The sequence below is a fragment of the Lagopus muta genome, chromosome 7, assembly GCF_023343835.1.
Source record: "Lagopus muta isolate bLagMut1 chromosome 7, bLagMut1 primary, whole genome shotgun sequence".
Taxonomy (NCBI): domain Eukaryota; kingdom Metazoa; phylum Chordata; class Aves; order Galliformes; family Phasianidae; genus Lagopus; species Lagopus muta.
In genome coordinates, this window is record NC_064439.1 from 47,558,417 (window position 1) to 47,576,193 (window position 17,777).

The 17,777-nt window shown below is 46.1% G+C and overlaps 1 protein-coding gene across 1 annotated transcript in view; it reads left to right on the top strand.

The window, feature by feature from the left end:
- LOC125696471 (uncharacterized) overlaps positions 1-17,777 on the top strand; it is a 57,489-nt gene that overhangs the window by 34,185 nt on the left and 5,527 nt on the right. The window contains exons 4-5 of the mRNA XM_048952196.1: positions 4,947-5,063; positions 15,387-15,503. Coding sequence (XP_048808153.1) covers positions 4,947-5,063; positions 15,387-15,503 — 234 coding nt within the window. The remainder of the gene's footprint in view (positions 1-4,946; positions 5,064-15,386; positions 15,504-17,777) is intronic.

Sequence of the window (17,777 nt, forward strand, 5' to 3'; positions counted from 1 at the left end):
GAAATCAAGGTAGACTACATCCACTGCTCTGCCCCCATCCACCCAGCCAGAGACAACATCATAGAAGGCCACCAGGTTGGTCAAGCACGACCTCCCCCTGGTGAACCCGTGCTGACTACTCCTGATCACCTGCTCTTCTTCCAGTTGTCTGGAGATGACATCCAGCAGCAGCTGTTCCCTGACCTTTCCAGGGACAGAGGTGAGGCTGACTGGCCTATAATTGCCTGGGTCTTCCTTCTTGCCTTTTTTGAAGACCGGGGTGACGTTGGCTATCTTCCAGTCTTCCTTCAGGCACCTCCCCTGTCCTCCAAGACTTGTCAAAGATGACAGAAAGCGGTTCAGCAATCACCTCTACCAGCTCGCTCAGCACCCGTGGATGAATCCCATCGGGTCCCATGGCTTGGTGAACATTGGTGTTGCCTAGGCGCTCCTGGACCACCTCTTCCCTGACAGAAGGGGGGTCTTCCATTCCGCAGATCCTCTCACTCACCTCCAGGGTCTCAGACTCCCGAGGGGGAGCTTTTTCAGTGAAGACAGAAGCAAAGAAGGCATTCAGTATCTCAGCCTTCTCAGCATCCCCCGTTACCAGAACACCCGCGTCACTTAGCAGGGGAGCCACATTCTCCCTAGTCTTCCTTTTACTGTTAATGTACTTGAAAAACCCTTTTTTATTATCCTTTACCCTAATATTCTGAGAGTTTTGAGATTTCATTTGAAAAGTGAGAGATCACAAGTAGGCTGAAAGAAGCAGATTTCATTCCTGGGGAAATGGCAAGCTTCTCAATTGAGGCAGGATACCTGTGTCAGTGCCACAAACACAGGTTTGCCACCAGTTCTCTGCGCAGCAGCTTTGCTGAGGTGTCGTATTTGTGCAGGAGACAATTGACTTGTGGTTCAAGCATGGCATGCAGTGGTGGAAAGAATGCATCATCACAAGGAATGTATACAGGGGCATTACACATGTAAAGATTGGGAAGCAGTCCTTCTACTCTCATCTACACAGGAAAGATACTCAGGGCACTGAATCCTTTTCATTTTTGGACAGCACAGTTTATTTATCAGAAGATCGGGAGGATTTGCAGAAAGGCCACTGAGTGCAACAAGAAGGATCCAACATGACCTTCATTTACAGAATGGAAGCATTCATTCCCCCCTTTTTCCAGCCCCAGCTGTACACGTGTAATCGTGCAGATGGGATCTCGTGTCTTTCTTCTGTTAGAACAACAGCCTGTGGCCAGACTGTGGGAGAACATGCCTGTTCTGGTACATCCTCAGCAGTGACAGAGCACTGCAATACTTACCAGCTGTGCTGAGCTGGCATAAGCCTCAGGGCATCCTTCTTCCCTTTCTGTATTTGTAAGATCCTAAAGGTGATAAGCAGTATGGAGTGGGCTAGAGGAAGTAGGAGCCCTGAATATCAGTGAAGGCACTGACTAATTTTGCTCCAGGTGAGCTAATCCCATCTTGGCCATTCCAGGATGTCTTTTTTTTGTTTTTTCCAAAACTGTTTTGAGAACAAGTCTGTGTCTGGATGTTCTTGTGGTAGGTAATGGCTGTGGCTTAAATAGGAAAGAGTTGTTTAGAAGAAGTGGTCTTTGGAAGGAGACTTTGTCTTCAATGTCTCCATCCCATCTTCTTAATGGGAACGGGTACCTTTCTTGTTGGTTTGAGTTCAGTACAGGCAAGCAAAGAGAGAAGAAAATGCAAAGTTAGAGCTGTGTGGCAGCTTGGAGTAAATCCTACAAGATGATGTAGGAATGTACGCACGTATCTCTTCAGCTGGTCTGGCTTTCCATAATCAGCTTCCCAATCAGAGTGAGAATGGCAGTGACTGAGGTGACACTGAGTGACAAGTGCTTTGTTTTTGAGTGCTGTGTTCTTTCTTTTGCTCTAGTGATCACCAGGATGCCTTCACAGAGCAACCCAAAGTGGTGGAATCATCTTGAGAAAACAAAATGGGTTTTAATGAAAGAATGCAATGCTGCAGCTTATTGAAAGGATGCAAGTAGAGTGGTAGTTGTACAAGAGCAAGGCATGTTTTCTCTGTCACTGTTGCAGTGAATGAGATGCTTGGCAATTTTGACTAGCTTCCACAGCATCACTTTCTCTCTATAGATAGCAGATAGTGATTTTTGTAGTGCAGTAGCATGTTTCCTTTCGGCATGAGGTGACTGTGGTGATGTAAGGCTTCCTGGTGAGAAAGGGATGGTCAGACATGGAGCGGTGGCCCTACATGCCGTTCATACAGCTCTGAAAACAACCAGTCGTGTTCTTGTACCGAGTAAGATGTGATCTGCTGATCAGTGGTGCTAGAGGCAGAACTTGATATTAACAAGACAAAGTGCCGAGATCTTCTTCTGCTTAGGAAGGATTTCTTTTTTTCAGCCTTTTCTGATGCCCATGCTGTCATGGAACTGTTTTGTTGGTTAGCTAATATGCAGCAAATGTAGTTGCTGACAAAGTGATGTAGTGTCTGCAGGCAGGCAGTGTATATAATGTATATAAGGTATACAGTAATACTATATGTATATAGTATAAACATGTACTTGACTTTGGCTGCAAAGGTTTGTGAGGCCAGGAATTGTAGACTCCTAGAATGATAAAATGGTAGAAAAGGACGCCAAGGATCATTTAGTTCCAAGCCCCTGCTGTGTGCAGGGTTGCGAACAGGAAGCCCAGGCTGCCCAGAGCCACATCCAGCCTGGCGTTGAATGCCTGCAGGGATGGGGCATCCACAGCCTCCTTGGGCAACCTGTGCCAGTGCCTCACCGGCCTCTGGGTGAAAAACTTGCTCCTCATATCCAACCTAAACCTCCCCTGTCTCAGTTGACAACCATTCCCCCTTGTCTTGTCACCATCCACCCTTGCAAACAGCCGTTCTCCCTCCTGTTTCTACGCTCCCTTCAAGTACTGGAAGGTCACCATGAGGTCTCGTCGGAGCCTTCTCTTCTCCAAGCTGAACAAGCCCAGTTCCCTCAGCCTTTCCTCATAGCAGAGGTGCTGCAGCCCTCTGATCATCTTGGTGTCGCTCCTCTGGACCCGCTCCAGTAGCAGTGCATCTTTCTGGTGCTGCACCATCAGTGATGTCATGTTGAACAGCAAATGAGCTGTCCCTAAATCAGCTGTCTGATAAAACCAATCAAGGCTCTAAGGTTAGCAGAGGGAAAGGCAAATATAGGGAACATTGCGGAAGAACTGCAGTTGGGCCAACTCTTGGTTCGGCCAAGAAGTGGAGCAAAGGTCAAATTTCAGACCAAAATGGATAGAAGGTGGCCTTATGACTGTAGCTCCATCACAGTGCCTATAGATAGCATGAGAGCACTTTGTGACATTTCATGGGAGGCTGCAGGGCCAGTGAGCTGGAAATGTGTAGCCCAGGACCTTTCCCCATCCCTTGCTTCTCCTGCTCTCTTCACTGACAGCAGTTCTTGTCCTCCCCCACGAGCTGCCTGTGAAGTTCTGCTTCCCTTCCGATTTCTCTCCAACATGGACATCACATCTGTGCTCAGCTTTGATAGGATGAAGAAATGCTCTAATTTTCCAAGTGTTGCTGGTGCTGCAGGCCTCTGAGCAAAGGGTGATACTTTCTTGTTTCCTTAAGGGGACATTTTTCCCTTGGTATTTAGAGTAAACTGCTACTGTCCTGATTGTCAAGAATATTTCCCTTGGTGCAATGGAAATGACTCTGCAGTCAAACTGAGTGTCTGCTTGGCTATTGCCACTGTGCAGTGCAGGAGAAGAATATTTTGCCATTTTGGCATTCAGTTCATTTGATCTGCCGCAAGAGCACAACATTACTGCAATGAAAAGACACGTAAAGAAACAGCAACCTTTATTTCTACACAACAGACTATTTCTATAAGAAAGAGTAATTTCTAATTGAATATAGTGAGACCTTATTTTCAACTTCCTAGGAACTAGAAGGAACTACTATTTTTTAATTAATTCTATAATAAATACCAATTTAAATGTAAAGTCTATAATGTATTTAAATTATTAAACTAAATTATATTATTGTAGATTATACATCTAATTATATGACTATTATAGATATGCAACCATGAAATGCTACTGCTTCCTAACTGAAACAAAATCAAAACAGTCCAAGAAGGGTGTAGGAGTTTCGAGAGCTTCCTCTTCAAAGCTGGATGTGCACTGGATGTGAGCGCTGTCGGCTCATGCTGCCATCCATGGGAGTTGCAACCTTCTGCAAGAGATTTAATAGGTTATCATGTAGCTTTATGAGTTGGGAATTGAACTCGTCTTCTTCCGTCTCCTGACTGAGCCCCCTGCAGCGTTAGTATAGGATTTCCAGCTAACTGGAACCCTCTCAACTGCAGTTAGATATTTACTTGTATGTTATAAGGGTCATTTTTCATACCATTGTTAGCACGTAACGTAGCATTACTATGAGAAACCCCAGTTAACTCACTGGTCTTCAAGAAGAAAAGAAAAGAAAATTAAACACACGCCTACTATTAAAAAGAGAATCATGCTGTCTTTGGGCAATTAAAGCTGCAGTAGTCAGAAGGAACTGGGATCTGTTTGGGTGGAGGAAGGTAGGTTGAGATTTTTTTTTCACTGGTTCACTGTGCAGCAGGTGATGAAAATATGAGCACAGGCCAGTATGCAAGTGCCCATAACCATATTTCCTTGATGAAGGCAAGCTAAGGTGTTTTTTGCCCGTAGGCTTTGCTGGTTCAATTGGTGAATCCCTGTGACTCGAATAAGCAAGTAACTGAAGTTTTGAATAGAAACTTCTTCCCTGTGAGTCGTACTGTACTGATGAGTAAATTAGACTCCGTGCTGGTGAAGTGAAGTGGAGAATGTTGTCAGTGAAATCTGTACCCTCTCATCATCCATGTGTAGCTGTAAAGTGATAGACATTGAAATGTGATGGTGAAATGGATGATCAGGTTAACATTCTTTTCTATTCCTTCTTGCAGAATGTAGACAAGTGGTCCTTTGATGTATTTGCACTAAACGATGCCAGTGGAGATCATGCACTGCAGTTCATTTTCTATGAACTTCTCACGTGCTATGATCTGATCAGTCGTTTCAAGGTCAGTGGTTACAAGATGGGTCTCTGCTTCCATCTTGCATTTTCTCGTATCTCATTCTTATTCTGCTTTGTTCTATTCAGAGTGCAATGATTTTAGCAGTATTTGAAAGTGTATGTGGAGACTTGGCAGTCACTGTCATTGCCCCTAAACGGGGAAGAGAATCTTTCTGCAGCAACCAGGACCAAACGTCCTTCAGGTAGAACATTTAATTGCAATAGGACAGCATGAAGCAGGTGGAGTTCCACACAGTCTTATTCATGACATGCAGAGGGAATGGTGCTGTAATTCTCCCAGCATTCTTAGGCATCTTAAAGCATGCAAGCCAAAAATGACAACTTGGTTTGCTACAGGTTTCAGAATAGAAATGCTATTTAAGGGGGAGTAGAAGGTGCTCCATATCTTCTACTTTGAACAGTTCCTTTGTAACTTTGAAAAGAGTGACATTTGGGTCAATGCAGCATTGCCCTGAGATGTTTCCCATTCTCCCCACCCAAATATTCCATGTTCCCTTTCTCTGCTGACACTTACTCTGGCAGGACTCCTACTTTCTTCGACTCCTGCGCTTCTTTGTGGACTTGTCACGCCTGCTGAGAAACGGTTGAAGATGAGAACAGATTAGAACTGCATTGTCCCACACTCCAGAGGGAAACAGCTGTGCAACTGTAACGACAGAACTAGAGAGGTTTAGGGTACAGCAGGTTGTGCCAAGCACTGAAGAATCCCTGCTGCTTGTTGCATGTATGTACAGCTGCCACCACCTACATAGCGTGCTCCCTAGAAATGCCCCAAGTGTGGTTTAATGTTGTGCATACAGTTGTACTCTGGGAGCCAAAAACAAGCATGGCAAACTGATAGTGTGGGAAGTCTGGCTTTGGCTGTAAAAATCCAAAAGTATGATAAACAGTACTCCTCATCAGAGAGTATCTCAGACTTGCTATATGATGCATTTCCTTACAAACCTCTAGAATAGGAGTAGTAAAGTAGTGATGTATACTAGATTGTTGTGAGAGGATGAGACAGACGTGTGTGTCCTGAATAGAAATATTCCTCCAGGAACAGCACAGCAGCTACGCTCTGTTCCTTGTGGCACTGCTTGTGTTTTGCAGGCAGCATTTCACAGTGGACTGACTTGCGTATGTTTAAGTGCATGTGTGCTTCATCCGTCATGTAATGAGGGATGGGAAAGCCATTTTGAGGAAGTGAGCTTGATTCACTCTGTCTCTGGAGTACTTGTTGAAGGTGTTTACAGATGGTATTTATTTGGGAAGTGCAATCAGTACAGACTGCTCTTTGGAGCCTGTCCTCCAAATGCTAGCTATTGCAGGTGATTCTTTGATTTGTAATTGTGTGCTTCTTTTCTTAGCTCCCCATTTCTGCCCTGGTGTCCTTTGTGGAAGCTCTGGAGGTTGGCTACAGCAAACACAACCTTATGCATGCTGCCGATGTGACACAAACAGTGCATGACCTCCTTTTGAAGACAGGTGTAGTGGTAGCAGGTCCAGGAGTTGGCATCCTTAGTACGTACTGAAATGGCAGCAGTTTTTGTTTTGTCAGGAGATGATCATTATCCACAGCAGAGCCATTTGTGCTGTAGAAACCATGTGCTTTGCAGGGGCTGTGCTATTGCAAGTAGACATTTGGGATTCCTTGGAAGAATTTGGGTGAGGATATGGGTAACTGTTGTAATTGATGGGAGAGAGGATGAGTGAAAAACGCAAGCTGAATTCTCCCCTCTGCCATCAATGTGCTGGCTGAGTCTAGCAAGTCAGTTTGTTGGGATTTCATTTCCCTTTCTGTGAAGAAGCAAATTGCCTAAGCTTTCTTCAGAATACAAAATGAAGTAATGTATTGCTTAACCCAGTTTGGCACCCCTTTTCAAGCTATTGCTCACCGTTTTCGCTTGGTGTCCATTCTTGGGCGCTGTCTCTTGAGCCCATGTGGAGGTGGATCCACCTCCATGGGCTGCTGCTCCTCTGGAGGTGGATCCACCTCCATGGGCTCTGGTTCGTCTAGAGGTGGATCCACCTCCATGGGCTCCTCTGCCTCTGGAGATGGATCCACCTCCATCGGCTCCACTTTCCACCTCCTCCCCACGAGCTTCCTTTTTTTCATGGGAGGAGGATCCATTTCTGTGAGGTGCCTCTTGTCCTCTTGCTGTTGGTTTGGCAGTTGGAGGGCTCGGAACACGGGGCAGTGACATCAGCAGAGTTCCATGGCAACCCAAAAACGAGAGCTTTTGGAGTTGGGGCCTATGGCCTGAGAGTTGCCCCAGTTTTGAAGGAGAAGGAAGGAGCTGGAGAACTGATGGACTCTGTCCTGGGAAGGGCTCATCTGTTGCATTGTGCTTGCCAGAGAGAATTAGTGGCACTTGGGCCAGAGGCCCCGTGGAGACTCCAACCCTTTCTTCATCCCGTGCCTCCAATATAGTTGTACTGATGAGTGGGAGGTAGAGAGTGCTCTTCCTGGCAGCAGCTGGGTTCCTGCAACTGGAGGCCAACAGTCCTGTTGCCGCAGAGTAGTGGAGAGGGGACAGACACTCCTCAGGCAGCGTAGGGACATGCAGTCACTAAAGAGCTGCTGAATTTGCAGGGTGATGTGAGTTCTCTTTTGCTGACCTTCCCTCTTGCCCCGTAGGCTAGGAGCGCTCAAGGTAATCCCAAAGAGAAGGTGATGGTGGGAGAAGGCTGGGATGCTTGTCCAAAGCATCCGGGTAACACTGTGATGTTTTCCGTGGGGAAGGGAGTGTTGGAACTTTGCCTTTTCTTCTTTGTGAGCCTGTTTAGTCAGGCTCAGGTGTGTTCCAAATTTCCTGGCCTGTGGGAATATTCTTTGAGTAAATGAAAAAATAGAGTTCAGAACTTGGAAATGGTCATATCCTTGAAGTTTCCAGCTCTGTTCTCAGGTTCAGCTCCGAAGGTGTCGAGTTAGTAACATGCTGCAATGAATCATGAGTTTGCAGAGGGAAGAATGGAAATGTGGGTGCAGAGAAATGGAGCAGGAAATGTATCAGTGAGTGTGCGAGCAGGGATTTTCTATCACTGTTGAAGGTGACAGTCAGCTGTGGAGTAATATTCTGAGAGTTTTGAGATTTCATTTGAAAAGTGAGAGATCACAAGTAGGCTGAAAGAAGCAGATTTCATTCCTGGGGAAATGGCAAGCTTCTCAATTGAGGCAGGATACCTGTGTCAGTACCACAAACACAGGTTTGCCACCAGTTCTCTGCGCAGCAGCTTTGCTGAGGTGTCGTATTTGTGCAGGAGACAATTGACTTGTGGTTCAAGCATGGCATGCAGTGGTGGAAAGAATGCATCATCACAAGGAATGTATACAGGGGCATTACACATGTAAAGATTGGGAAGCAGTCCTTCTACTCTCGTCTACACAGGAAAGATACTCAGGGTACTGAATCCTTTTCATTTTTGGACAGCACAGTTTATTTATCAGAAGATCGGGAGGATTTGCAGAAAGGCCACTGAGTGCAACAAGAAGGATCCAACATGACCTTCATTTACAGAATGGAAGCATTCATTCCCCCCTTTTTCCAGCCCCAGATTTCCACGTGTAATCCTGCAGATGGGATTTCGTGTCTTTCTTCTCTTAGAACAACAGCCTGTGGCCAGACTGTGGGAGAACATGCCTGTTCTGGTACATCCTCAGCAGTGACAGAGCACTGCAATACTTATCAGCTGTGCTGAGCTGGCATAAGCCTCAGGGCATCCTTCTTCCCTTTCTGTATTTGTAAGATCCTAAAGGTGATAAGCAGTATGGAGTGGGCTAGAGGAAGTAGGAGCCCTGAATATCAGCAAAGGCACTGACTAATTTTGCTCCAGGTGAGCTAATCCCATCTTGGCCATTCCAGGGTGTCTTTATTTGTTTTTTCCAAAACTGTTGTGAGAACAAGTCTGTGTCTGGATGTTCTTGTGGTAGGTAATGGCTGTGGCTTAAACAGGAAAGAGTTGTTTAGAAGAAGTGGTCTTTGGAAGGAGACTTTGTCTTCAATGTCTCCATCCCATCTTCTTAATGGGAACGGGTACCTTTCTTGTTGGTTTGAGTTCAGTACAGGCAAGCAAAGAGAGAAGAAAACACAAAGTTAGAGCTGTGTGGCAGCTTGGAGTAGATCCTACCAGATGATGTAGGAATGGCGGGATAAGGATGGTGGGACTTGTAGAGAGAGCTTTAAACTAGATAGCTAGGGGGAAGGGGATAAAGCCAGGCCTGCTGAAGAGCAGCCTGGGGAAGTGGTATTGGGATTAGGTGAGAGGCGAGGGGTTCAGCTGAGGTGCGTCTACACTAATGCATGCAGCATGGGCAACAAACAAGGAGAGTTGGAAGCCGTTGTGCAGCAGGCAAACTATGACCTAGTTGCCATAACGGAAACGTGGTGGGATTGCTCCCACGGATTGGAGCGCTGCAATGGATGGCTACAAACTCTTCAGGAAAGATAGGCAAGGAAGGCGGGGTGGCGGTGTGGCTCTGTACGTCAGGGAATGCTTCTACGCTACTGATATTATGAGTGGGGAGGATAATGTTGAATCCCTATGGGTAAAGATCAGAGGAAGGGCTGACAAGACAGGCACCCTGGTGGGCGTCTGTTATAGACCTCCAAATCAGGATGAAGAGACAGACGAGGTATTCTATAAGCAGCTGGCACGAGCTGCACAGTCTCCTGCCCTTGTCCTCATGGGGGACTTTAACTTCCCTGACTTATGCTGGGAGTACAGCACAGCACCGAGGAAGCAGTCTAGGAGGTTTCTGGAATGCGTAGAGGACAACTTCCTGATACAGCTGGTCAGAGAGCCCACGAGAGGAACTGCCCCACTAGACCTGCTGTTGACAAACAGGGAAGGTTTGGTGGGAGATGTAGAGGTTGGAGGCTGTCTTGGACAGAGTGACCATGAAATGATAGACTTCGTGATTCATGGTGGAGCCTGGAAGGGGAATAGTAAAATTGCTACCTTGGACTTCAGGGGGGCGGACTTTGAATTGTTCAAGGGACTAATAGGGGGAGTCCCCTGGCATTCAGTGTTAGCGAGTAAATGGGTCCAAGAGAGCTGGTTGCTCTTCAAGAAGGAAGTCTTAAGGGCGCAGGAGCAGGCAGTCCCCCTGAGCTGCAAAATGAGCTGGCGGGGAAGAAGACCAGCGTGGATGAATAGGGAGCTATTCCTGAGGCTCCCGGAGAAAGAGAGAATCTACCGCCTGTGGAAAGAGGGACAGGCCACTGAGAATGAATATAAGGAAGTTGTTAGGATGTGTAGAGGTGAAATCAGAAAGGCAAAAGCCCAGCTTGAATTTAACCTAGCCACTGGGGTGAAAAGGAATAAGAAACTCTTTTATAAATACATTAACAGTAAGAGGAGGACAAAGGAGAATATCCACTCTTTGCTGGATGAGGCTGGGAATGTGACCACTGAGGATAAGGAAAAGGCAGAGGTTCTGAATGCCTTCTTTACGTCTGTCTTTAAAAGTCAGACCAGTTATCCTCAGGACACTCCTCTCTCTGACCTGGTAATCTCGGCTGGGGAGCACACTAACCCCCCTGTGATTCTGAAAGAAACAGTCAGAGACCTACTGCTCCAGCTGGACTGCCACAAGTCGATGGGGCCAGATGAGATCCACCCGAGAGTGCTGAGGGAGCTGGCGGAGGTGAGAGCCGAGCCGTTTTCCATCATCTGTCAGCGCTCCTTGTTGACTGGTGAGGTCCCAGATGACTGGAGGCTTGCCAGTGTGACTCCCATTTACAAGAAAGGTCGTAAGGAGGATCCGGGGAACTACAGGCCTGTCAGCCTGACCTCGGTGCCAGGGAAGGGTATGGAGCAGACTGTCTTGAGGGAGATCATGCGGCATGTGTGGGATGAGCGGGGGATCAGGCCTAGCCAGCATGGGTTTGTGAAGGGCAGGTCCTGTTTGACCAACCTGATCTCCTTCTATGATCTAGTGACCCAACTGGTGGATGAAGGAAAGGCTGTTGATGTGGTCTGCCTAGACTTCAGCAAAGCCTTTGACACTGTCTCCCACAGCATTCTCCTGCAGAAGCTGGCAGCCAGAGGCTTGGATGGGTACACTCTTGGCTGGGTAAGGAGCTGGCTGGAGGGCCGGGCACAGAGAGTGGTGGTGAATGGAGTCAAATCCAGCTGGCGACCGGTCGTGAGTGGTGTTCCGCAGGGGTCGGTGCTGGGGCCTGTCCTCTTCAATATCTTTATTGATGACCTGGATGAGGGCATCGAGTGCACCCTCAGTAAATTCGCAGATGACACCAAATTGGCTGGAAGTGTGGATCTGCCTGGGGTAGCGAGGCCCTACAGAGGGATCTGGACAGGCTGGAGAGCTGGGCTGGAGCCAATGGGATGAGTTTCAACAAGGCCAAATGCCGGGTCCTGCACTTCGGCCACAACAACCCCAGGCGACGCTACAGGCTTGGGGCGGTGTGGCTGGAGGACTGCGTAGAGGAAATGGACCTGGGGGTATTGATTGATGCTCGGCTGAACATGAGCCGACAGTGTGCCCAGGTGGCCAAGAAGGCCAATGGCACCCTGGCTTGCATCAGAAACAGAGTTGCAAGCAGGAGCAGAGAGGTGATTGTTCCCCTATATTCAGCACTCGTGAGGCCGCACCTCGAGTACTGTGTCCAGTTTTGGGCCCCTCACTGCAAGAAAGATATTGAGGCCCTGGAACGTGTTCAAAGGAGGGCAACGAAGCTGGTGAGGGGTCTGGAACACAGGCCATATGAGGAGAGGCTGAAGGAGCTGGGAATGTTCAGCCTGGAGAAGAGGAGGCTCAGGGGAGACCTCACTGCTCTCTGTAACTTCCTGAAGGGAGGTTGTAGTGAGCTGGGGGTCGGCCTCTTCTCTCGTGTCATTAGTGATAGGACCAGGGGGAATGGTTTCAAGCTACGGCAGGGGAGATTCAGGCTGGACATGAGGAAGTATTACTTTTCAGAAAGGGTGGTCAGGCACTGGAATGGATGCCCAGGGAGGTGGTGGAGTCACCGAGCCTGGGGGTGTTCAAGGAAAGGCTGGATGTTGAGTTGAGGGACATGGTTTAGTGGGAGCTGTTGGGAATAGGTGAACGATTGGACTGGATGATCTTTCAGGTTTTTTCCAACGTTGGTGATTCTATGATTCTATGATTCTATGAACGTACGCATGTATCTCTTCAGCTGGTCTGGCTTTCCATAATCAGCTTCCCAGTCAGAGTGAGAATGGCAGTGACTGAGGTGACACTGAGTGACAAGTGCTTTGTTTTTGAGTGCTGTGTTCTTTCTTTTGCTGTAGTGATCACCAGGATGCCTTCACGGAGCAACCCAAAGTGGTGGAATCATCTTGAGAAAACAAAATGGGTTTTAATGAAAGAATGCAATGCTCCAGCTTACTGAAAGGATGCAGAGTGGTAGTTGTACAAGAGCAAGGCATGTTTTCTCTGTCACTGTTGCAGTGAATGAGATGCTTGGCAATTTTGACTAGCTTCCACAGCATCACTTTCTCTCTATAGATAGCAGATAGTGATTTTTGTAGTGCAGTAGCATGTTTCCTTTCGGCATGAGGTGACTGTGGTGATGTAAGGCTTCGTGGTGAAAAAGGGATGGTCAGACATGGAGCGGTGGCCTTACATGCCATACGTTCATACAGCTCTGAAAACAACCAGTCGTGTTCTTGTACCGAGTAAGATGTGATCTGCTGATCAGTGGTGCTAGAGGCAGAACTTGATATTAACAAGACAAAGTGCCGAGATCTTCTTCTGCTTAGGAAGGATTTCTTTTTTTCAGCCTTTTCTGACGCCCATGCTGTCATGGAACTGTTTTGTTGGTTAGCTAATATGCAGCAAATGTAGTTGCTGACAAAGTGATGTAGTGTCTGCAGGCAGGCAGTGTATATAATGTATATAATGTATATAATAATACTACATGTATATAGTATAAACATGTACTTGACTTTGGCTGCAAAGATTTGTGAGGCCAGGAATTGTAGACTCCTAGAATGATAAAATGGTAGAAAAGGACGCCAAGGATCATTTAGTTCCAAGCCCCTGCTGTGTGCAGGGTTGTGAACCAGCAGCCCAGGCTGCCCAGAGCCACATCCAGCCTGGCCTTGAATGCCTGCAGGGATGGGGCATCCACAGCCTCCTTGGGCAACCTGTGCCAGTGCCTCACCAGCCTCTGGGTGAAAAACTTGCTCCTCATATCCAACCTAAACCTCCCCTGTCTCCGTTGACAACCATTCCCCCTTGTCCTGTCACCATCCACCCTTGCAAACAGCCATTCTCCTCCCTCCTGTTTTTACGCTCCCTTCAAGTACTGGAAGGTCACCATGAGGTCTCGTCGGAGCCTTCTCTTCTCCAAGCTGAACAAGCCCAGTTCCCTCCCCCTTTCCTCATAGGAGAGGTGCTGCAGCCCTCTGATCATCTTGGTGGCCCTCCTCTGGACCCGCTGCAGTAGCAGTGCATCTTTCTGGTGCTGCACCATCAGTGATGTCATGTTGAACAGCAAATGAGCTGTCCCTAAATCAGCTGTCTGATAAAACCAATCAAGGCTCTAAGGTTAGCAGATGGAAAGGCAAATATAGGGAACATTGCGGAAGAACTGCAGTTGGGCCAACTCTTGGTTTGGCCAAGAAGTGGAGCAAAGGTCAAATTTCAGACCAAAATGGATAGAAGGTAGCCTTATGACTGGAGCTGCATCACAGTGCCTATAGATAGCATGAGAGCACTTTGTGACATTTCACGGGAGGCTGCAGGGCCAGTGAGCTGGAAATGTGTAGCCCAGGACCTTTCCCCATCCCTTGCTTCTCCTGCTCTCTTCACTGTCAGCAGTTCTTGTCCTCCCCCACGAGGTGCCTGTAAAGTTCTGCTTCCCTTCCGATTTCTCTCCAACATGGACATCACATGTGTGCTCAGCTTTGATAGGATGAAGAAATGCTCTAATTTTCCAAGTGTTGCTGGTGCTGCAGGCCTCTGAGCAAAGGGTGATACTCTCTTGTTTCCTTAAGGGGACATTTTTCCCTTAGTATTTAGAGTAAACTGCCTGATTGTCAAGACTATTTCCCTTGGTGCAATGGAAATGACTCTGCAGTCAAACTGAGTGTCTGCTTGGCTATTGCCACTGTGCAGTGCAGGAGAAGAATATTTTGCCATTTTGGAACTCAGTTCATTTGATCTGCCGCAAGAGCACAACATTACTGCAATGAAAAGACACGTAAAGAAACAGCAACCTTTATTTCTACACAACGGACTATTTCTATAAGAAAGAGTAATTTCTTCTTGAGTATAGTGAGACCTTATTTTCAACTTCATACGAACTAGAAGGAACTACTATTTTTTAATTAATTCTATAATAAATACCAATTTAAATGTAAAGCACATAATGTATTTAAATTAGAAAACTAAATCCTATTATTGTATATTATACATCTAATTATATGACTATTATAGATATGCAATCATGAAATGCTACAGCTTCCTAACTGAGACAAAATGAAAGCAGTCCAAGAAGGGCGTAGGAGTTTAGAGGGCATCCTCTTCGGAGCTGGAGGTGCATTACTGATAGTGAGCGCTGTCGGCTCATGCTGCCATCCATGGGAGTTGCAACCTTCTGCAAGAGATTTAATAGGTTATCATGTAGCTTTATGAGTTGGGAATTGAACTCATCTTCTTCCGTCTCTTGACTGAGCCCCCTGCAGCGTTAGTATAGGATTTCCAGCTAACTGTAACCCTCTCAACTGCAGTTAGATATTTACTTGTATGTTATAAGGGTCATTTTTCATACCATTGTTAGCACGTAACGTAGCATTACTATGAGAAACCCCAGTTAACTCACTGGTCTTCAAGAAGAAAAGAAAAGAAAATTAAACACACGCCTACTATTAAAAAGAGAATCATGCTGTCTTTGGGCAATTAAAGCTGCAGTAGTCAGAAGGAACTGGGATCTGTTTGGGTCGAGCAAGGTAGGTTGAGATATTTTTTTTCACTGGTTCACTGTGCAGCAGGTGATGAAAATATGAGCACAGGCCAGTATGCAAGTGCCCATAACCATATTTCCTTGATGAAGGCAAGCTAAGGTGTTTTTTGCCCGTAGGCTTTGCTGGTTCCATTGGTGAATCCCTGTGACTTGAATAAGCAAGTAACTGAAGTTTTGAATAGAAACTTCTTCCCTGTGAGTCGTACTGTACTGATGAGTAAATTAGACTCCGTACTGGTGAAGTGAAGTGGAGAATGTTGTCAGTGAAATCTGTACCCTCTCATCATCCATGTGTAGCTGTAAAGTGATAGACATTGAAATGTGATGGTGAAATGGATGATCAGGTTAACATTCTTTTCTATTCCTTCTTGCAGAATGTAGACAAGTGGTCCTTTGATGTATTTGCACTAAACGATGCCAGTGGAGATCATGCACTGCAGTTCATTTTCTATGAACTTCTCACGCGCTATGATCTGATCAGTCGTTTCAAGGTCAGTGGTTACAAGATGGGTCTCTTCTTCCATCTTGCATTTTCTCGTATCTCATTCTTATTCTGCTTTGTTCTATTCAGAGTGCAATGATTTTAGCAGTATTTGAAAGTGTATGTGGAGACTTGGCAGTCACTGTCATTGCCCCTAAACGGGGAAGAGAATCTTTCTGCAGCAACCAGGACCAAACGTCCTTCAGGTAGAACATTTAATTGCAGTAGGACAGCATGAAGCAGGTGGAGTTCCACACAGTCTTATTCATGACATGCAGAGGGAATGGTGCTGTAATTCTCCCAGTATTCTTAGGAATCTTAAAGCATGCAAGCCAAAAATGACAACTTGGTTTGCTGCAGGTTTCAGAATAGAAATGCTATTAAAGGGGGAGTAGAAGGTTCTCCATATCTTCTACTTTGAACAGTTCCTTTGTAACTATGAACAGAGTGACATTTGGGTCAATGCAGCATTGCCCTGAGTTGTTTCCCATTCTCCCCACCCAAAGATTCCATGTTCCCTTTCTCTGCTGACACTTACTCTGGCAGGACTCCTACTTTCTTCGATTCCTGGGCTTCTTTGTGGACTTGTCACGCCTGCTGAGAAATGGTTGAAGATGGACATGGATGAAGATGGACATCACATCTGTGCTCAGCTTTGATAGGATGAAGAAATGCTCTAATTTTCCAAGTGTTGGTGGTGCTGCAGGCCTCTGAGCAAAGGGTGATACTCTCTTGTTTCCTTAAGGGGACATTTTTCCCTTGGTATTTAGAGTAAACTGCTACTGTCCTGATTGTCAAGAATATTTCCCTTGGTGCAATGGAAATGATTCTGCAGTCAAACTGAGTGTCTGCTTGGCTATTGCCACTGTGCAGTGCAGGAGAAGAATATTTTGCCATTTTGGAATTCAGTTCATTTGATCTGCCGCAAGAGCACAACATTACTGCAATGAAAAGACACGTAAAGAAACAGCAACCTTTATTTCTACACAACAGACTATTTCTATAAGAAAGAGTAATTTCTAATTGAATATAGTGAGACCTTATTTTCAACTTCCTAGGAACTAGAAGGAACTACTATTTTTTAATTAATTCTATAATAAATACCAATTTAAATGTAAAGTATATAATGTATTTAAATTAGAAAACTAAATTCTATTATTGTAGATTATACATCTAATTATATGACTATTATAGGTATGCAGTCATGAAATGCTACAGCTTCCTAACTGGGACAAAATGAAAACAGTCCAAGAAGGGCGTAGGAGTAGGAGAGAAGGTTTCCTGGTGTTTTGGGAGCTTCCTCTTTGGAGCTGGAGGTGCATTAGAGAGAGTGAGTGCTGTCAGCTCATGCTGCCATCCATGGGAGTTGAGATGGAATTCAACCTTCTGCAAGAGATTTAATAGGTTATAATGTAGCTTTATGAGTTGGGAATTGAACTCGTCTTCTTCCGTCTCTTGACTGAGCGCCCTGCAGCGTTAGTATAGGATTTCCAGCTAACTGTAACCCTCTCAACCCAAAGATTCCATGTTCCCTTTCTCTGCTGACACTTACTCTGGCAGGACTCCTACTTTCTTCGACTCCTGCGCTTCTTTGTGGACTTGTCACGCCTGCTGAGCAATGGTTGAAGATGAGAACAGATTAGAACTGCATTGTCCCACACTCCAGAGGGAAACAGCTGTGCAACTGTAACGTCAGAACTAGAGAGGTTTAGGGTACAGCAGGTTGTGCCAAGCACTGAAGAATCCCTGCTGCTTGTTGCATGTATGTACAGCTGCCACCACCTACATAGCGTGCTCCCTAGAAATGCCCCAAGTGTGGTTTTATGTTGTGCATACAGTTGTACTCTGGGAACCAAAAACAAGCATGGCAAACTGATAGTGTGGGAAGTCTGGCTTTGGCAGTAAAAAACCAAAAGTATGATAAGCAGTACTCCTCATCAGAGAGTATCTCAGACTTGCTATATGATGCATTTCCTTACAAACCTCTAGAATAGGAGTAGTAAAGTAGTGATGTATACTAGATTGTTGTGAGAGGATGAGACAGACGTGTGTGTCCTGAACAGAAATATTTGTCCAGGAACAGCACAGCAGCTACGCTCTGTTCCTTGTGGCACTGCTTGTGTTTTGCAGGCAGCATTTCACAGTGGACTGACTTGCGTATGTTTAAGTGCATGTGTGCTTCATCCATCATGTAATGAGGGGTGGGAAAGCCATTTTGAGGAAGTGAGCTTGATTCACTCTGTCTCTGGAGTACTTGTTGAAGGTGTTTACAGATGGTATTTAT